Genomic DNA, 18,254 nt, shown 5'->3' with positions numbered 1-18,254 from the left:
AAAACAATTCCATTCATATCACTAATTTTTTTCTTTTGGAAAAATATTTTTTCATAAAATGTTATGTCAACATATGATATGTTTATGGTTATTTTAAGTGAATTAAAAGCGAAATATTTTAAAATTTATCAGTTTTAATTTCTAACGCAATAATATGAATAGATATAGCCCAGATAAACAAAAACTCTCTGGAGTCCTCAATACTTTTTATGTGTGTAAAGAGGTGCTGAGACCAAAAAGTCTGAGAACTGCTTTGTATCAAAGGTCAGCAAATCATCTGAAATTAGTTGTTTTCATTTTGTCATCTGTCAACAGTTTCTGTTGAAATGATGAACCAAATAAGCTTCCTTTATTACTTAGAGCTTGAATTTCCTCTACCTGTGCATCAAAAACCTATCAAAGGCTTAGGAAAGTCAATAGGAACTTCACTGGATAGTGAAGAATAAACCCTTGCAAGGAAAACATTGAAACACTCTTAAGACTTTAGCACCACATACAAGGCAAGGAAAATATAACGCAAGAATTCAATCAAATCTCACATAAGATTCATATTTGAACTTTTTCTGTTTGAAAAGCTCCCTTAAATTTTATTATATTTGTTTTCTTTCCCACATTTTATACAGCTTTTTAAAGCTTTGTAAAACATTAGTGTTTATTAAGCACTGCCCAGTAGGACTCAGTATTTTAGTTTATTTTATATCTTAGCTTATGGAGAAGAGAACATGTTCTGTGTAAGAGGAATTTGCTTTGAAATACTTAAAAATGTATTTCAACAAGAACAATTGTTTTCCTGGAAATATTAAAATGTAAATATGTGTTTCACAAAAGAAAGGACAAAATCACTGCTATGGCAAAAAAAATTACCTGGTGATTTATTCACTTGGTGGCTAGCCTTCTCACAATGAGCTTTTCTCCTAATGAGCAGAAAGAGTACTCACTTTAGAGTCAAAGGCCCTAAGACCAAAACCTTCCTCTATCACTAACAACCTGTTTGAATTGGGGCAAATCACTCTCTGGTACTCAATTTCCTCACATCTGTTAAATTACCACTAAGTCTTACTACTAAGTCTTAGTAGGACTACTAAGTCCTAATCTCTTTCACATGCATCTCTTCTTTCCATTCCCACTGACACTACCCCAGTACAGGTCCTCATCACCTCACTCTTAAAAATGGTAGTGGGCTTGCCTCTCTCCATTCTTTCCCCTTTATATTTCTCCAATAAGCTACCTAGAAATTCATCTGCCTAAGACATCACTTCCATTATATCATTACCTTGACCAACTACCACTGATGTATCCCTGTTGCCCACAGAATAAATTTCCAGCTCTTTAGCCTGAAATTCAACCTCCTCCATATTTAATTCCAGTGGAATGTTTGAACCATAACTCCCACTGATTCTCTATATAACCCTTCTAACCATCCAAACTCATCCACTCACCATTTGCCAAATATTTACATCTTACCCATCTTCCTCAAGTCCCACTTTCTCTGTGAAACCTTCCACAACCACTTTAACCCATAGTACTTTCTTTCCTTCCTTTGACCTCATAGTACTTTTTGTTCCTACCATTGACTTGGTGCATCATTACCTTGTGACAACTATTCTATTTCCTCATTCTATGGTTATTCAGTGCCAGTGGGATAGAAGGAGGTGGGGACTTGGACTTCATAGAAAGTAAGCCCCTTGAGAACAGGGATCATCTTTGTAATCCTCTCAACCTATCACAGTGTTCAGCACACTGTAGATGTTTAATAAATAGTGATTGATTGATGGACACTCTAGGAGCTAGTTCTGGATCTGACACTTATCCATCTAGTGGCCTGGGGCAAATCTTTTACCTTCCCTGAACCTCAATTTCCTCATCTGTAAAATAGGAATGATACCTCTGTTGCCTATCCCATAGCTTGTTCAGACGGTCAAGTGAGCTAAACTGTATGAAGCACTTTGTAACTAGAAAGTATAGTGTAATGGTTGTTATTGCTGTTGTTTAGACATTCAGTCATGTCCAACTCTTCGTGACCTCATCTGGGGTATTCTTGGCAAAAATACTAGAGTGGTTTGCCATGTAACAGCAAAAATCTATTATTTAACTTTTTAATTATTGAATATTCGTGCACATAAACATATCTCATCTCCCCAACTAGACTGTAAGTTTCTTGAAGGGACTATTGTTCTAACTCTGTGTCTTAAGCAATGCCTTACACATAGAAGGTCCTCAGTAAGTACTTATTGAATAAAATGATTAAGGAATGAAAAGGCCCTACTCACCCAGTTAGGATAGTGACTAAAGTAAAAAAACTGCAAAGTTTTCACAAGCCTAGACAGCCTTAGAGAATCTTCCCAGGATGGAGTATAGCGCCAATGCGGGATACTCACAGCTGTGGCTGCTATGAATATGCTGGTGTAGTTCTGAATCACAAAATACAACAGACTCTCTTCACTGAAGGCAAAACCAAAACATTTATTCCAACACCAGAAAGCCAAATCCATCATAACAACAAAGAAATCTACATACATTATCAATGCAGGGGGCACCACCAACCCCCAGCCTTCCCTCTGTTATGGCCTTCCCACAAACAAGGGCAAAATCACTCCTTCTCTCACTCATGCTAGCTGCTGCTCTGTGTGTCTCTCTCTCCCAGCTCTCTGACTGCTCTGTCTCACTTCCTCTCAGCTCTGTTCCACCCTTCCTGCTCCACCCCTTCTAGCTCCTCCCCTTCCTGCTCCACCCCTTTGGCAAGCTCCTCCCACCACAATCTCATGTGATTCAGGCTTCCATGGGACTCAGACTCATGTGACTCAGATAGGTCACATCGGCCTATTAATGGATGGGAAAGATCTTCAAATTGTATTAACATTACATGGGGATAGTGGGAAGATGTTGCCACCTGAGGTACTTCAGAAAGTACAGTCATACTCCTCTTAGGTTGACAACAGTAATTCAAGCTCACTGTGTACTGAATAAATACCTTCTAGTTCAGCGCTTAATTATGACTTTTGTATCATTTATCTAACTCTTCAAAGCACTTTGCATCTGATCCCTGGCTTTATCTTTATACATAACAACTTTCTGTAAAAAAGTAGGGCAGTCTATGTTTGCACATAGGAAAACATTTATTTGATCTACTTTCTGAAGAGTGAGGTGAGGGTTAATGAGCAAAGGGTCTTTACTGTCTTTTAATGTTTGGAGTCTTTTGAATGAGAGCTACACACAGTTTTTACTTTTATTAATATAATCCAGACTATCCATTATGCTTCTGACTGAGAGTACCGACAGCAGTTTTGACCTCATTTATTGGCCAGGCAGGAGTATGCCTGCATAATCACCCCAGAGATAGACAGGCTCAGGAGACATCACAATCAAATTCCAAAACAAACCATAAAAGCTGCCTGACTGCTGCAGTGCTGGGAGTTCTTTAAATGATTAGGTCTTGTCACATGGTCAAAATACTGAAGGGACACAAAATCAAGGACCTTGGGAGAGAAATAAATGACAGCCATGTTTAATGAATGAAGTGAAATCTAATGAAATTAGAGGACAACCACAAACCAGACATATGAATTAGTAATTAGCTACCTGACAGGGTTAGCATCCTAACACTCCAGAAGAGCAGGAGGCATTCTGGGCCATTCAGGAGATCCTCTCACCTCTGGACTTAACTCATTACAGTCTGGGCTTGGAGCAGCAAAACAAGTGCAGCACAATGCCAATAGCACTTCAGAAATATGGGAAAGAATTAAAAGCATATGAGGTGTCTTGAATGTTATCTTTTCTACCTGTTATTATTGTATTTTATTTCAAGTGGGCTCTTAAAAATCATCACCTATGTCTCATTTTCCCCCTCTCAATTCAAATGGCTAAAGTTTTCAGTCAATGTTAATTTTCTTTGAAGAGTTTCCCAATTGTAGTATTTTCACATACAGATCCCTAGAAATTATTATTTTCAAATGGGCCTGTTTTTTTTTTCTCTTTTGCAGCTTAAAAGAAATAAGATCTATGTAGTTGCCATGTCAAAATGTCAAAAATTAAAATAGTTGTTTTTTTTTAAATCCTTGAAGTTATCTATGTGGTCCTAAGCATTAAAACCCTTGGTTCACATAAAATACTGGTGACATACTGTAATTAACAAGTTACTCCTATCAGAATGGATAATAATATAGTTATTTGCCAAAAGCAGTCAAGATGGGATATTTTCCATTTAAAAAGAAATCCTGCTTTTCATTCCAAATAGAAGGCTAAAAGAAAAAAAAGTAATTTACATAAATTGCCAAAGTGCTGTATGACCAGCAATTTCACTATTATGCTATACAACAATTCTATCACCCTTTTATCAGAGCCCTCTTTACATTTTTTAGTGGCTGATAGCAGTGAAATGCCATTATTGTGCCTAAATTATGTTTGTATGTGAAATTCTACATGTGAATATCTTCAAAACTACAGACTCTCTTGACTAGTATAGCTTAATATTTCCCAACTGGAATGTAATGCTGTTGAGACTGCCAGTAGGGTATTGCTTCCTGGAGCAAATAACCTTTTGTCCCAGTTCTTATAGTGCAGGGCATATAGATGGGAGCCATAATGAAATGAAGAAGGAAACTCCAGTCATTTAGTGGTCAACACATTCTCCCTTGGTTTTCCAGGCTTTAAGTTATCCAAAGACAGAAGAGAATCTTCCTCAACACAACTTTGATTTCCTATCATTCCCTCATTGTCTAAGCATATCAACTAGTCCTACAATCCTTTTAATATTCAGAGAGAGATTTTCAAAAATTTCAATAGAAATTGAGCAGCAAATTTGGAATTAGGGAAGTGGCATGGGAAGAGAATGACCACCCCTTCCCACTTCCTAATATGATTAAATAAACCCCCAAATCTATTCCACACAGTGATAAAAATATATACTTAAGTAAATATACACACACATGCACACACCGACACACACACACACACACACACTCATGTATATTTAAAAACTACCAGATCCTGAACAGTTAGAAGTTAATGTTACGCATGGAAAAAAAATATTGGAAAAATACATTTTATTTTTTTAAATTCAGAGATTGTAGATAAAACAATCTATAGAGCCTTGCTCTAAACAATTAATGCTGATTCATTACTCTGGTAGTATAAAGCCCATCCAGAGTGCAGGAATAAGTGTAGAATGTCTCACAAGTAATGTAAACAAATACTTAACAAATTCTTTGATGTTTGAATGGATCTATTATCTCTTTAGTATGGATTGATTGATTTGACATTCTCAATGGCTTAGTGTCACCTTGGAAAGATATCCGCAATGAGTTGTTCTTGGGATCTCTCCTCATATATCTTATCAGTGATTTGGATGAAGGCATAAATGGCTTGCTTACTGAATTTGTAGAAGACACAGAATTAAGATAGGCAGCTAAAATATTAGACAAGATCTTAAAAAGATCTTGATAGTCTGGAATGATGAGACAAATATAATAGGAAGAAATTTAATAGGAATAAATGCAAAGCCCTATATCTAGGTTTTTTTAAAAAAAAATCAACTTCACAAATTCAAAATGGAAGAGTCATGAATCAACTCTAGTTCAGCTAAAAATAGGATTTAGGTGATTAGTCACCCATAAGCACAATATGAGTTAAAAGTGAGATAGTGTAATAAAACCTCCAAAAAACTTAAAGTAACACATATTTACATACACATACACACACACACACACACACATATACAGGCAATTGATTAATAAGACAGGTGAGGCCCAAAACTTGATGTGACCTTAGGCTGCATTAAGTAAGGCATAGTGACCAGAAATTAGATTCTCAGTGTACTCTTACCTCATCAAGCCACATCTGGAATATTATTTTCAGTTTTAGGCACAACATTCTAAGGATAGTGCCAAGCTCAACTTTATCAAGAGGAGGGTGACCATGATGGTGAAGGGTCTTGGGTCTGTGACATGTAGAATTGGTTGAAAGAATTGGGGAATATTAACCCGGAAAATAGAAGAGCTAGGGAAGACATATCCTTCCTGACTTCAAATATTTGAAGGATTTAATATGGATTTAAACATTAGCTTTGTTCTTGGTCTCAAAGGACAGAAGTAGGAATAAAAATCAGAAATTGCAGAACATTACGTTTTATCTCTCCAAAAGTGTGATAGGCTACTTTAAAACGTAGTGGTTCCCCATCACGAGAAGCCTTCAAGTGAATTCTAGATGATCACTACTGGAAACTTCGAAAGTATTCTTCTTTTGATGGATTAGATGGTCTTAGAGATCACTTCCAAATAGGATATTCTTTGATTCCATGGGTATTCCCTTTACCACAGCAGACTACAAACCAAATTGTATCCTCTTATCCTGTGCAATTATTGGCCATGCTATGCCTTAAATCCTACGTAGGCAGTCTAGTCAATGCACTTCTTTTGCCCCATAGTATTTGGGCTGTCCATCATTTATACCTCACTCTCTTTGTATGACCTCCTTTTCAGTTACGCACATGTCTGTTATGCTATTTCTCATGAGTAAATCATATCTGGTTACCAATCACATTCTATTTACTTCCACTATATGTCTTTCTGATTTTCTTTGGGTGACCTACAATTTTGATTCTTCTGAGATTGTGGCATTTCTTTATTCATAGTCACATAGCATTAGAAGTATAATATTGGTATTAAAATGATGGGCATTTTAAACAGTGAGCAGCTTGTGCTCATTGAAAGTTCCACTTAATTCCCCAAATGAATTTCATCCTGCTCTACTCTTCCCATTTAATTCTGAGACCAGTTCAGAGTCCATTTGCAATGCCTGTCCAAGATATATGTTGATGGATTAATGGATTCTCTATCCAGCTGCTTGTCATTGAATTGAAAGTGTATTTTTCATCCACTCTGTGTTGACCCATGAGTCCTCTTGACCAGACATTTGTTTTTTTTTTTAAATGAGGGTTCTTTGATCTGGAAATACAGAAGCTAAGAGAAAATTTCATTACATTCAACTAACATTTAGTATACACCTAGTATGTGCAAGCTCTGTTTGGGGGATACAAGCTTTTTCTGGGGATACAAAGCCTAAAATTAAACAATGATTTCAAGGAACTAATATTCTACTAGAGACTACAACACAGATGCATAACTAGGAATCACCCTGGCTTTCAGAATCTTCAGACACTACAACATGAATCATCAAACCATTGATAATTATTGTTTGAGCCTGACAACTGAACCAATTCCAAATATACCTAACTTCGCTGATGTCTAACCCACACCTCTCCACAAGATTTCTAAGAAAGCATTTCCAATGCTTTTGCTAAAATTTGAATAAGATATAACTACAATTTTCCCATTATCTATTAGTCTGGTAACTGTCACTAACAGAAATGAGATTAATCTGGTATCCCTTGCTATTAATGAAGTCGCATTAACTGTTTATTACCACTTCCTTTTCTACATGTTTCCTAATCATCTTTTTAAGAATATTTTCTAAAATTTAACCAGCAATCAAAATCAGCCTCACTAGCGAATAGGTGCTGACTCTATCCTAGTCACTTTTTTTTGAAAATTGGGAGACTTACCTTTTCTGGTTCTGTGGTACCTCTCCTGTTCTCCATGGTCTTTCAAAGACCACTGAACAATGGCTCAGTATTCCTGTGTTTCAGTCTTTCATCACCCTGAGCCAGGTGAATGCAATTCATCTTACACTATCCCTGTATTTATCTAGAATTTGACTCTCTCTTTGCCAGCTTTTGTTCTATACTTTCAAAGTTCAAAGGTCATTCTTCTTGGCAGAAAACATAGAAGGAAAATAAGACGTGAACAACTGCGCCTTCTCTCTACAAGCATCCTACCCACTCCAAGCAGCAGCCCTGCCTCTTTCCTTACCCTCTTTTTATACTCTCTTTTGTTAATGTAAAAAAAGGCTTTTTGTTATCTTCAGCTTTCTTTCTAAGCATCCACTCATTGTGACCTGTAACACTCCTGATATTTGTCTTCTAATTCTATCATGATTTTGTGCTCATCCTAACTTGTCCTTGATTCCATCTACTCTGTGTCCTTTTAAAACTGAATTTCTCAGTGAGATTCCTGTACATCGATTATTATCCCTTCAAGCAATTTCTCTTTTTCCTACCTGTTGACTTTTTACTTGGCATCTTAAGAACTTAATTCTTCTAAGTTTCCTATGTATTCTACACTGAATTCCCCTACAGAATTTTTAAGCTGAGGGGTGCTACCTGTTTTTTCTTTTTACCCTTTGAAAACTGCAGTGGGAAATCTAAGCTATGCCCAGTTTCCACTGCTTCACTTAGAGTGATCACTTTCCCACCAAGGTTCCCTTCATTTCTATTTCTGCAGCTAGTTCCTCTTGGTTGATAAAAATGAGGTCAAGAATAGCTTATTCCTCTACTCTTTTGGAAGCACAAATTTTTCAACAAAACAATCCAGGAAATTATTAGATGCTCTGTGTTTGGAAGAGACATCCAGCATGTTTGAATAAATGGAAACTCCCACAATAGCTATTTCTCATCTCTGCCAGATATATGTCTATATCCTAATCTCCTTATCTAGTTCCTCCTTTTGTTCAAGTGGCCTATAGTATTGCTTCTGCCTCTGCTGATTTTCATCCAAATGTCCTACATCATGAATCTCCCTGTGGTTCCTATATTCCTTCTTGAGTACATCTTCTCAATATACCATACTAGTTTCCCTACCCCACACCCACACATGGTATACTGGGGGAGCTAGGGAACACTCTATTTGGAGTTAAAGGATCTGGGTTCAAATCTTTTCTCTACAATTTGACACCTGTATGATTTTTTCAGGAATTCAGGTTCCTCATCTATAAAATGAAGAGTTTAAACTTGATGATCACCATCATTATGGTACTTTCCATCTCTCAATCTATGAACCCAACCACTCTACTTTTTAAAATATTATCTTTCTTCTAAATAACGTAGTCCCTTCCAGAGTCATATTCCTGTAGTAAATCACATCTGACCAAATCTCAAAGATACACATAGATCACATTTGCTTCACCTGGTCTCAGTTCATCTTGATTGTTAAGCATCATTTATGCATTTTTGTATCAGCATCTGAAGTCATTAGGTCTCATTTTTTACAAAGACCCTAAGGAGTAGATGGTGATAGAAGTAAAAACCATATACCCCATTTCCCTATCCTCAAGTAGAATAATTCTTGAGCCATTCTAGCTAGATGGCTGCTTTGACTTTTATTTAAAATTTCCACATGAGGAAATTCCAATATCCCTTGGCTACTCATTCCACCATCTCATAACCATCATTGAAAGTGTTTAATAATTGCCCACATACACTCTTCAGCTCAATGATTCCATTGTTCCTCTGTGAACTATAAGGAAAGGGACTTAATTACCATGAATCCACCAGCCAAATCAGTACACTGTCTGGGACACTATGACAGTAAGTTGAATGGCCACAGAGGAATCACAGCCCCAAGACACAGAAGTGAAAGGCAAGCACATTCATTATTTCTTTTGCAAAGCCTCAGGGAAAATACCTCTCTGCAAGAGACTAACAAACTCAGGTGAATCAAAGGATTAAGTGTAGTCTACATAAATATACATGTAGCATGTGCTCTGGTGCTATTCTTCTACTCTCCCACTCACACTGCCTGGTTGAATCCTTTGAAGTAAAAGACTACATCTACAATAAAGGTTCTAGGGGTAACCCCTAGGGTTGAGGGAGTGCTTTTCTAGAATTATAGCTCACAAGTCCTCATGCATGTGCCTTTCTCCATTAATTAACAGTAGATATCAATTAGTTAGCCAGACTTAATTAGATTTTAGAAAAGGGTATTTAATAAGGATATGTAGTAAGGACAGTTGGTACAAAACATCCATATCTTAAAGTCTGTAACAAACTTTCCCACAAAGTATTATACAGAGTCTGGGAAAAAAGTAGGTTCAAGCTCAGAGCATGGGTGGTCAAGGTGCAGCTCATAGCTCGTAGTTGTTGAAAGTCCTTCCCCCCTCCCCCCTTTTACTGGGGTTACTCATAAAATTCCTCTAGGCTTAGAGTGGCTTTCTATTGTCATCTATGTGCCTAGATACCATTAGGACTTCAATGAGAAGTCCAAAATTCTCTGAACCTCCCACATTTATAGTCTCCTCTACAGTACCAGATACATGAATGCAAACCAAGTGCTGGCTTTATATAAACCCCACAGAGTGTGATTGAGTCTCTTTGACCAACCTGACTATTCCTTCTGTCAATTTCTCTCCATTCCATCCAATGGCTTTCTCTTTCAAAATCAACCAAGGCCTTTGCACATTCTGTCTAATTAGTCAGTCAATTAACAAGTATTCATTAAGTGTTTAATATATTTCAAACATGGGCGACTTGGTGGCACAGTGGATAGAGTGCCAGGACTGAAGACAGAAAGACTGATTTTCCTGAGTTCAAATCTGGCCTCTGACACTAACTCTGTGACCCTGCGCAAGTCACTTAACCCTGTTGGCTTCAGTTCCTCTTCTGTAAAATGAGCTGGAGAAGGAAATGACAAACCATTCCAGTATCGTTGCCAAGGAAAAAAACCCCAAATGGGTCACAAAGAATATGACCAAACAGAATTGACTCAACAGCAACATATTTCAAACACAGTGCTAAGTACTAGAGATGCCAAGAAAGGCAGAAAGGCAGTGCCTGTCATTAAGGAATTCCCATTATAAGGGGAAGGCAATCTTCATTCATTGATTAATTGATGGATTCCATAGGGATATTCTTATCTGCTTAATATAGCTATTTTATATATGATAAGGTGATTGATTAAATTGAGATGTCTAGGCTTTATTCACACTTAATGTGAAATAATCAATACTTCTGGTTGATTAAATTGAGAAATCTTTGTGATTCCCTTCCTTACACACAGCATCAATGTTTCCTTGCAAGCTTTCAGCTATGCACCTTAAACTTATTTAAGTGATTTTTTTTAAATTTGGACCTCTTGATTCTAGCCAATTAGATTCAGCTAAATTTTCTCTCCCTCTCTCCCCAGATAGCTTTTGTTTATTACATCCCTTCAATGTCATTTTATCTTTTTTCAAATTTGTCTTATAAATAAAAGATAAAATGACATTGAAGGGATAGATATCTTTATCCATTCATTCTTTAAACAGTTATTCAGTGCCTACTGTGTACTAGGCATTATTCAACTAAAAGATTCTTGCTCATTTCCTAGTTTGTTCCTTTGCCTATAATTTCTATTTTCTCCTATCTGTCCTACAGACCATTATAAGTGTAGTTTTAATAATGCATGGCTTTGATTATATTAGCAATAAGCTCAAAAGAGAGGCCTTGAGGCCTAATGGATAGACATCTAGTCTTGGAACCAGAAGACCTTGGTTCAAATCCTACATCTGGTACGTGTTGGCTGAGTTACAATGGGCAAGTTTCTTAACCTCTCAGTGCTCTAGGTACCTCTAAGATTCCAAATTACAGAGAAGGTGCCATCTCCCTGTATAGAAGTGGACAGACAAAAGGAGTTAGCCACCTCACCTGGAAGTTCGTTTTCCCCTATATCAGTGAATTCCCAGGTCTACTCCCTATCTTTGTCTGCTGAAAAACCTTTAATAGATCCTTATTCCTTAAATCCAGTTTCCTTCACCTGGCATTCAAGGTACTCCGTTATCTGGTTCCAACCTTGTACCTTTTGAGACTTTTCTCATTCTGCAACTACACACTCAATGTTCCTGCTTCCAAACTTATGGCTCCCTGAATTTATGCCACCCTTTCCCACTTCTTTGCATTTGTTTATTCTGCCCCCTGTGCCTTGAATGCCCTACCTATTCCCTATCTCAGTCTAATTAAATACTATCCCAGGGGTGGGGAACCTGTTGCTTACAGGCCACATGTGGTTTCCCACCAGACTTCCTTCAAAGCCCAGCTCAGACACTATCTACCCTCTTCCCCTGAAACCTCCCTTGATGCACCCAGCAGAAAATAATCTTTCCTCAAATTTCTGATAGCATTGTTGTGCTACTTCTCAACATTTAGCATATTCCCTTTTGTGTTGCTGTTAATTATTTATCATATCTTTTCATCTAGAATCTAAGCTACTTTGATGTAAAGCACTATGCTATACTTGTCTTTGTATTCCCTGAAGATTAGGACAGTGTCTAGTATATTTAGGCAAGGGTAGGGAGGGCAGAGGAGAGAGGAACAGTACTTTCACAACTACAAGGAATCTAGGTACGGAAACACCCTCCACTTAATCAAATTCACAACTCATCTCTATTTTATAGTCTTAGAGAGTTGCCTCAGGCACTGAGAAGTTAAAAGATTTTGCCCATGGTCAACGGTTAATATGTATTAGACAGAAGACTGGAACCCAAGGCTTCTTGACAAAAAACTGAACCCCTATCCACCAGACCATGTTTAATAAATGTTTGCTGAATTGAATCAAGCTAGAAGGAAGGAAGCCTTTATTTAGCAGCTTCTTTGTTCCAAGCACTTTGTTAAGCACCTTACAAATATAATCTCATTTGATCCTCACAATAGCCCTTGGAGGTGAGTGCTAGTCTGACCTCCATTTTACAGTTGAGGAAACCGAGGCAGGCAGACATACCCAGAGTAACTCAGCTAGTAAGTGTCTGAGACAAGATTAGAATCAAGTCTTTCTGACTCTAGGCCAAGTGCTCCATTCAATGTACCATTTAGCTGTGTTTCCCCACACTCTGCTGATGGAAATAAAAAGGAAGTATTTATACTGCTCTGGAAAACAACTTACAATGTCATTGGAGAGACCAAACTGACTTTAACGTGAGTAGGTCTCTTTTCCTTGCTCATGTAGAGATTAATTCAAGGACACTATCAAGCAAAAGCTGAGTAACAAAACATTCAGGGGAAAAAAGACTGAAAATAACTATTAAATAGTCGTGTTTTGTTTGCCCTTAAAAATTAGATAATAACCAGAGTAGTATGAATTCTGTTAAATGTGTGATAATATATTTCTTCTCTGTTTTAAATAAGAATATTGAATTTCATTCTATATAAGTAACTTTTTTTGCTTTCTCCTACAAGTATTTAGCTATTTGTCTGGAGCTTAAATCTGCCCAGTTGTATCTGATTAAAGAAAGGTTAAAATAGCATGATTTCACTTAAAGTATTCAGATACAGGGCTTCGTTTCTACCTTATACCCTCTGCAGGTATGACCATCGGCTCTTTAAGTGTACGTTAAAACTTTGCAATGGTACTATTTTAATGACTTCCTCTCCCTCCTTTTTTTTTAAGGCTTCATTCTGTTCTTTAAATCCTTTTACTTTGGTCACCTGTTTGTTTTCATCTCAGATAGAAAAGTCAAGAGTATAGCCAGAATATTCCTATGTAATTTCACCAATATTCATTTGAGCAATGTGGCAAAAGTGTCTTTTACTTTGTGTTTTTAATAGTGTGGTAACAGTCTTTTTGCTCTCTTCTTATAGGTGTGTGTGCAACATTGACTGCTCTCAAACCAACTTCAATCCCCTTTGCGCTTCTGATGGGAAATCTTATGATAACGCATGTCAAATCAAAGAGGCATCATGCCAGAAACAAGAGAAAATTGAAGTCATGTCTTTGGGTCGATGTCAAGGTAATGCTTCTACCAAAATTCATTTTAAAGAAATTTTCAATCTTTGAGATTGAAATAAGAGAAGATACTTCATTTTTAAGCAACTCTTGCATTTCCAAAAGATACTTCTAACTAAATATACAAAATACAATCTAGAATAGTGGGGATGATCTCTATTTTAGAGATCTGGGATCATATCTATGGCAACGGGCATCTTTCCTTATGTTATATGCACTAGATTTTCATGGTGCCATGAACACATGTTTATCTTTTCAATATGACAGACTAATTCAATTCAATTCAGTTCATATCAACAAACATTAATTACCTAATTCTACATTCAGTGAAATAGTTATTTCAGGAAAAATTTCTGGATTCATTATGAAATAATTTTATTTGATAGCATTCAAGTTAAGGTCATAATATGCCATTTTTCATGGACTGATTCAGTAAAATAATTTAAGCACATTTGTTATAAATTAAGAAACAGAGTTTTTTACTCATTTTCCCCTTAAAATCCAGCAGTTTCTTTAGGTTTCACTTATTAAAAACAGCAGAACTACTTTCAGACATCATTGTATATCTTATTCATAGACCTGAGAAAATCTTTTAAAATTATTATTGAATAAAAATTCTTTTATTCTTTTAGTTACGTTTAAACAGAGATAGACACTGGAAGTCTGTTTGGCATCATAGTCACAAAAATATCTTAGCTTTACAAAGATATTGCCATAGAGAAAAATTAATTTTAAAATCAGATAACTGTCCAACACAATCAACCAATCCTCATCTTTATCTATGTTTTTAACCACAGATAACACCACCACCACTACTAAATCTGAAGATGGGCATTTTGCAAGAACAGATTATGCAGGTATGTACAATTTCAGCTATTCACATATGATTCCTTCTATAGAACTTTTTTGGGAAATAAATCTTACCATTGTTCCTATAGAAAGAATTTCATACAGTCAGAAGCTTATTATTCACATCTTATATCCCCCAAGTTTTTGATGAGCAATAGTTAATTTTCATTAAAGCAAATGATACATACCTCTCCCCCCAACTGAAAACGATTGTCAAGAATGTCAAAAAGATATAATTAACTTGTTTTGACAGTAGAAATGTTGCAAATGACAAAACATTTATCAAATTAATGGGCACCAATGGAAATTAATGCAGGTTTTGGCAGCACATTGGAATATATGCAAATGCTGTAGCATATTTTTATTTTTTTTCATAAAAATCACTGTAAAATATAGTTTTGCTATTCCCTGGAATAAAAGGGCTAGAATAGAATTGTGTCCTCAGAAAACTCTATAAATAGAATATAGCTCACCTCAGTTAAGATGCAAAGCTAATAAGGTATGTATAATCGATTTTTTAAAGTGATAAATGTCTTTAATTTATTTACAAGCTCAAACATAGCTTATAGGCTTATATAGGCTTATAAAGCATTTTAAATAAAAAATGTAAATGTATTTAGAGACTATCTTTCTCTAACCCACTTTCCTTAATATCCAGATTCATTTAAGAATAATCTGAGTGGGAATTTACTGGAATGTTCTAATTTCATAGGGTTTTGTAAAATTATGCCAAAGTATTTTTGTAAGCCATGTTTGGGGATGGAAAATAGGAAAGTGACATTAATGTTTCTGTATTATATGAGTTATGTTGTATATATACATGTGCTATGCCATGGGTTCCTATTCAGCTGTAAAGCATTTACAGCTGAATTTATAGCCAACACTTATCCAAAAGATGAAGTGCATCTTATCTTTCAGGATAGTTGGAACCAATCATTCTTTCTGAAGATCTCTCTGCTTTAACAATTTTTTTTAATAGTTATGTATACAAGATGCACCTTCCTCCAAAAAAAAGAAAGCCAACTACAACAAAAGTGGAAAATTCAGCCAATCACTTATGTTTTATCTACATCTACAATCTCCCAATATTGGAAACACCCAAATTTTTTAATTTTCATTTGGCTGACTGTCATCATATAGATGGCACCCTGTAACGTATTAGGGACTTAAGATTATCATGGGTAGCCATATAAAAAAGGTTACTTCTGCATTTTTATATATGAAATACTGAGCTAAATACAAATACAAGCCCTGAAACTAGATCTGTAGTGAATTTAAGAATTTTAACATAAATATGACATCTGATTAAGTGGATAAATAACTCCCAGATACATTTTGGGAATTATGCTAGAAACGTGCCCTACTTCTATCTAGGGAGTAACTTACTCATCAATCTAAAACAAAAAACAAAAACTCAGTAATCCTTTTTTTTCCTGTGCATGATTTACTTTGACAGACTTGAAGGAATATTTCCAGACTTCCCTTGTAGCATATGATGGTCACAGAACTCTCCATAATGTGGTCAGTGCATGAAACAGAAGAAAACTCAGATTTCAGCCTTAAGTCTTGGCAGTAAGATGAAGAACTCTTTCGACTGATCTATTTTAAAATGCAAATATGTGTGCCATTTAATAATGCTGCTCCAGCAGCCAAGGCTGTTATTATCTCAGGGCTGCCACTGATTGCATGACAACATTTAGTCCATTTTTAGATAGGTTCAGCAATTGATTTTGATTCCAAAAGGAAATAATATACAGGTTTCAAAAACAGGATCTGTGCATTTTGATATCTGTGCTTTTACTTCAACCGTATTTTTTTCAGTCTTTTTTTTAAATCTGTGCTTATGTTACTAAGCATAGTAAAAGTGAAAGAAAGCTGGCAAGGTTATTCCTATCTGTACATATGCTTCAAGTTCCAAACCCTGTTTATCTAACAAATCTCAATGGAATATTCTTAAGGTAAAAAGCAAAACTTAAAACTATGTTTAAATATCCGCTATTCTTAAACATTCTAATTTGAGAACACAGAGGGTAATGAGAAAAGGAAATTGAAACTATACATCTAATAATGAAACAAATGTGATTCTGGAAAATTTCCATCCACCAATGAGCACAAAGCTGTGTTTCCATGCCCAGTACTATGTTGATTAGGTAAACTGTACCCTCCAACAGCAACAATTTTCCATCTAGCCAACATAATAGTAGCCAGCATTTATATAGCCAGCATTCACATACACATACACACACATATATACAGGTACATATATACGTGTGTGTGTGTGTGTGTGTGTGTGTGTGTGTGTGTGTAAACAGTCAGTACAGTCTGTCTATGTGATGAGTACTTGGCCAAAGGCATAAGTGTTTCTTATTGAGCCAAAGTTTGTAAATTACTTAATTGATTCGACCAAAAATTACACTCCAAATGGTTTTCCGAACCTATTTTTTTAGTTTTAAATACTAGTTGGAGGCCTCCATCCAAACTATGTCAGCTATCACATTCCTCTTTAGTGTTTTTATATATGTCTGGCTGTTGAGGAGTATATCCCAGCCTAGGGGTTACAACTGTCATGCTGCCAAACAGAGCAACCACTGGCCTCTGCCACCTAGGAAGGCATCTACTGGAGAAGCTTGGTGAGCACTTATGAAATAATAGCTGACATTGATAGAGGGCCTTAAAGAGTTTTACATCCTTTATGTACTTATTTCAATTGATCCTAATTGCCAAAGAATAATAAGATTTAGTGCCAAAATGGACCACAGAGATCATCTAGCCAAACCTACTTCATTTTACAGATGAATAAACTGGTCCTTGTCATGTTTATATTATATTAGGAAGAAAAGACTATATTTTGTTTAGTCTATTGTTTGCTGGGAAGTATGTGATATGAACTTTAAGGGTAGGAGATATGTACATATACAGAGAGAGAGAGAGTTTTCAGTAATCATGTCTGGCTCTTCGTGACCCCATTTGGAGTTTTCTTGGCAAAGATACTGGAATGGCTTGCCATTTTCTTCTCCAGCTCATTTTACAGATGAGAAAACTGAGACAAACAGGGTTAAATAACTTGCCTAGAGTCACACAGCTAGTAAGTGTCTGGGGCCAGATTTGAACTCAGGAAGGTGAGTCTTCAGGCCCAGTGCTCCATTGTGTCACCTAGCTGCTCCAGAGTATGTTTGGGAGAACGGCTAATAGTCCAATTTGTCTAGAAGGCAGCATGCATGAATGAAACTGATGTGAAATAAGGCTAGAAAATCAAGTTGAAGTCAGATTGTATATCAGAGTATATCAGAGTATAGTATAAGCATCTTGAGGAAAAGGACTATTTAATTTTGGACTTTGCATCTCAAGTATTGAACATGGTTGCTTGTGTGCCTTGTAAATGTTTCTTGAAATAAATTGAAGGAAATATTAAGAAAGGGGAGACTGACTGCAGAACTTAATGTTAATGGAATGAAAAGAGAATTACATAAATATTGGAGAATAGCTTGAGGGGAGGAGTCTATTCATTGTAATGAGGGAAAAAGGAAAATTGATACTTAAAAAGAAGCTGTGTGCCCTTCTCTGGCCCTCTGTCTGATGGAACAAATATGTTTCAGCCAGCTTCCTGTCATCTACCAATTTAGTTAATCTGCCTTTATTCTGCTATTTAAGCCATTGGTAGAAACTGTTGGCTAGAAAGAGATCATAGGATCATAGATCTAAAGCTGAAAAGGATCTCAAGGGAGGGGGCAGAGATCTTGTTCAATCTCTTATTTTTATAGATGAGGAAACTAAGACCTCGGACATTAAGTGACGTGCCTAAGGCCACACAGGTAGGAAGTG

At 36.2% G+C, this 18,254-nt stretch overlaps 1 protein-coding gene across 1 annotated transcript in view; it reads left to right on the top strand.

Moving 5' to 3' along the window:
* TMEFF2 (transmembrane protein with EGF like and two follistatin like domains 2) overlaps window positions 1-18,254 on the top strand; it is a 297,660-nt gene that overhangs the window by 218,694 nt on the left and 60,712 nt on the right. Inside the window, exons 6-7 of the mRNA XM_036742671.1 lie at window positions 13,439-13,587; window positions 14,381-14,440. Of these exons, the coding sequence (XP_036598566.1) occupies window positions 13,439-13,587; window positions 14,381-14,440 (209 nt within the window). The remainder of the gene's footprint in view (window positions 1-13,438; window positions 13,588-14,380; window positions 14,441-18,254) is intronic.

The sequence above is a fragment of the Trichosurus vulpecula genome, chromosome 2, assembly GCF_011100635.1.
Source record: "Trichosurus vulpecula isolate mTriVul1 chromosome 2, mTriVul1.pri, whole genome shotgun sequence".
Lineage (NCBI taxonomy): Eukaryota > Metazoa > Chordata > Mammalia > Diprotodontia > Phalangeridae > Trichosurus > Trichosurus vulpecula.
Note: the sequence above shows the minus strand (reverse complement) of the source record. Positions and strands in the feature narration are given on the sequence as shown.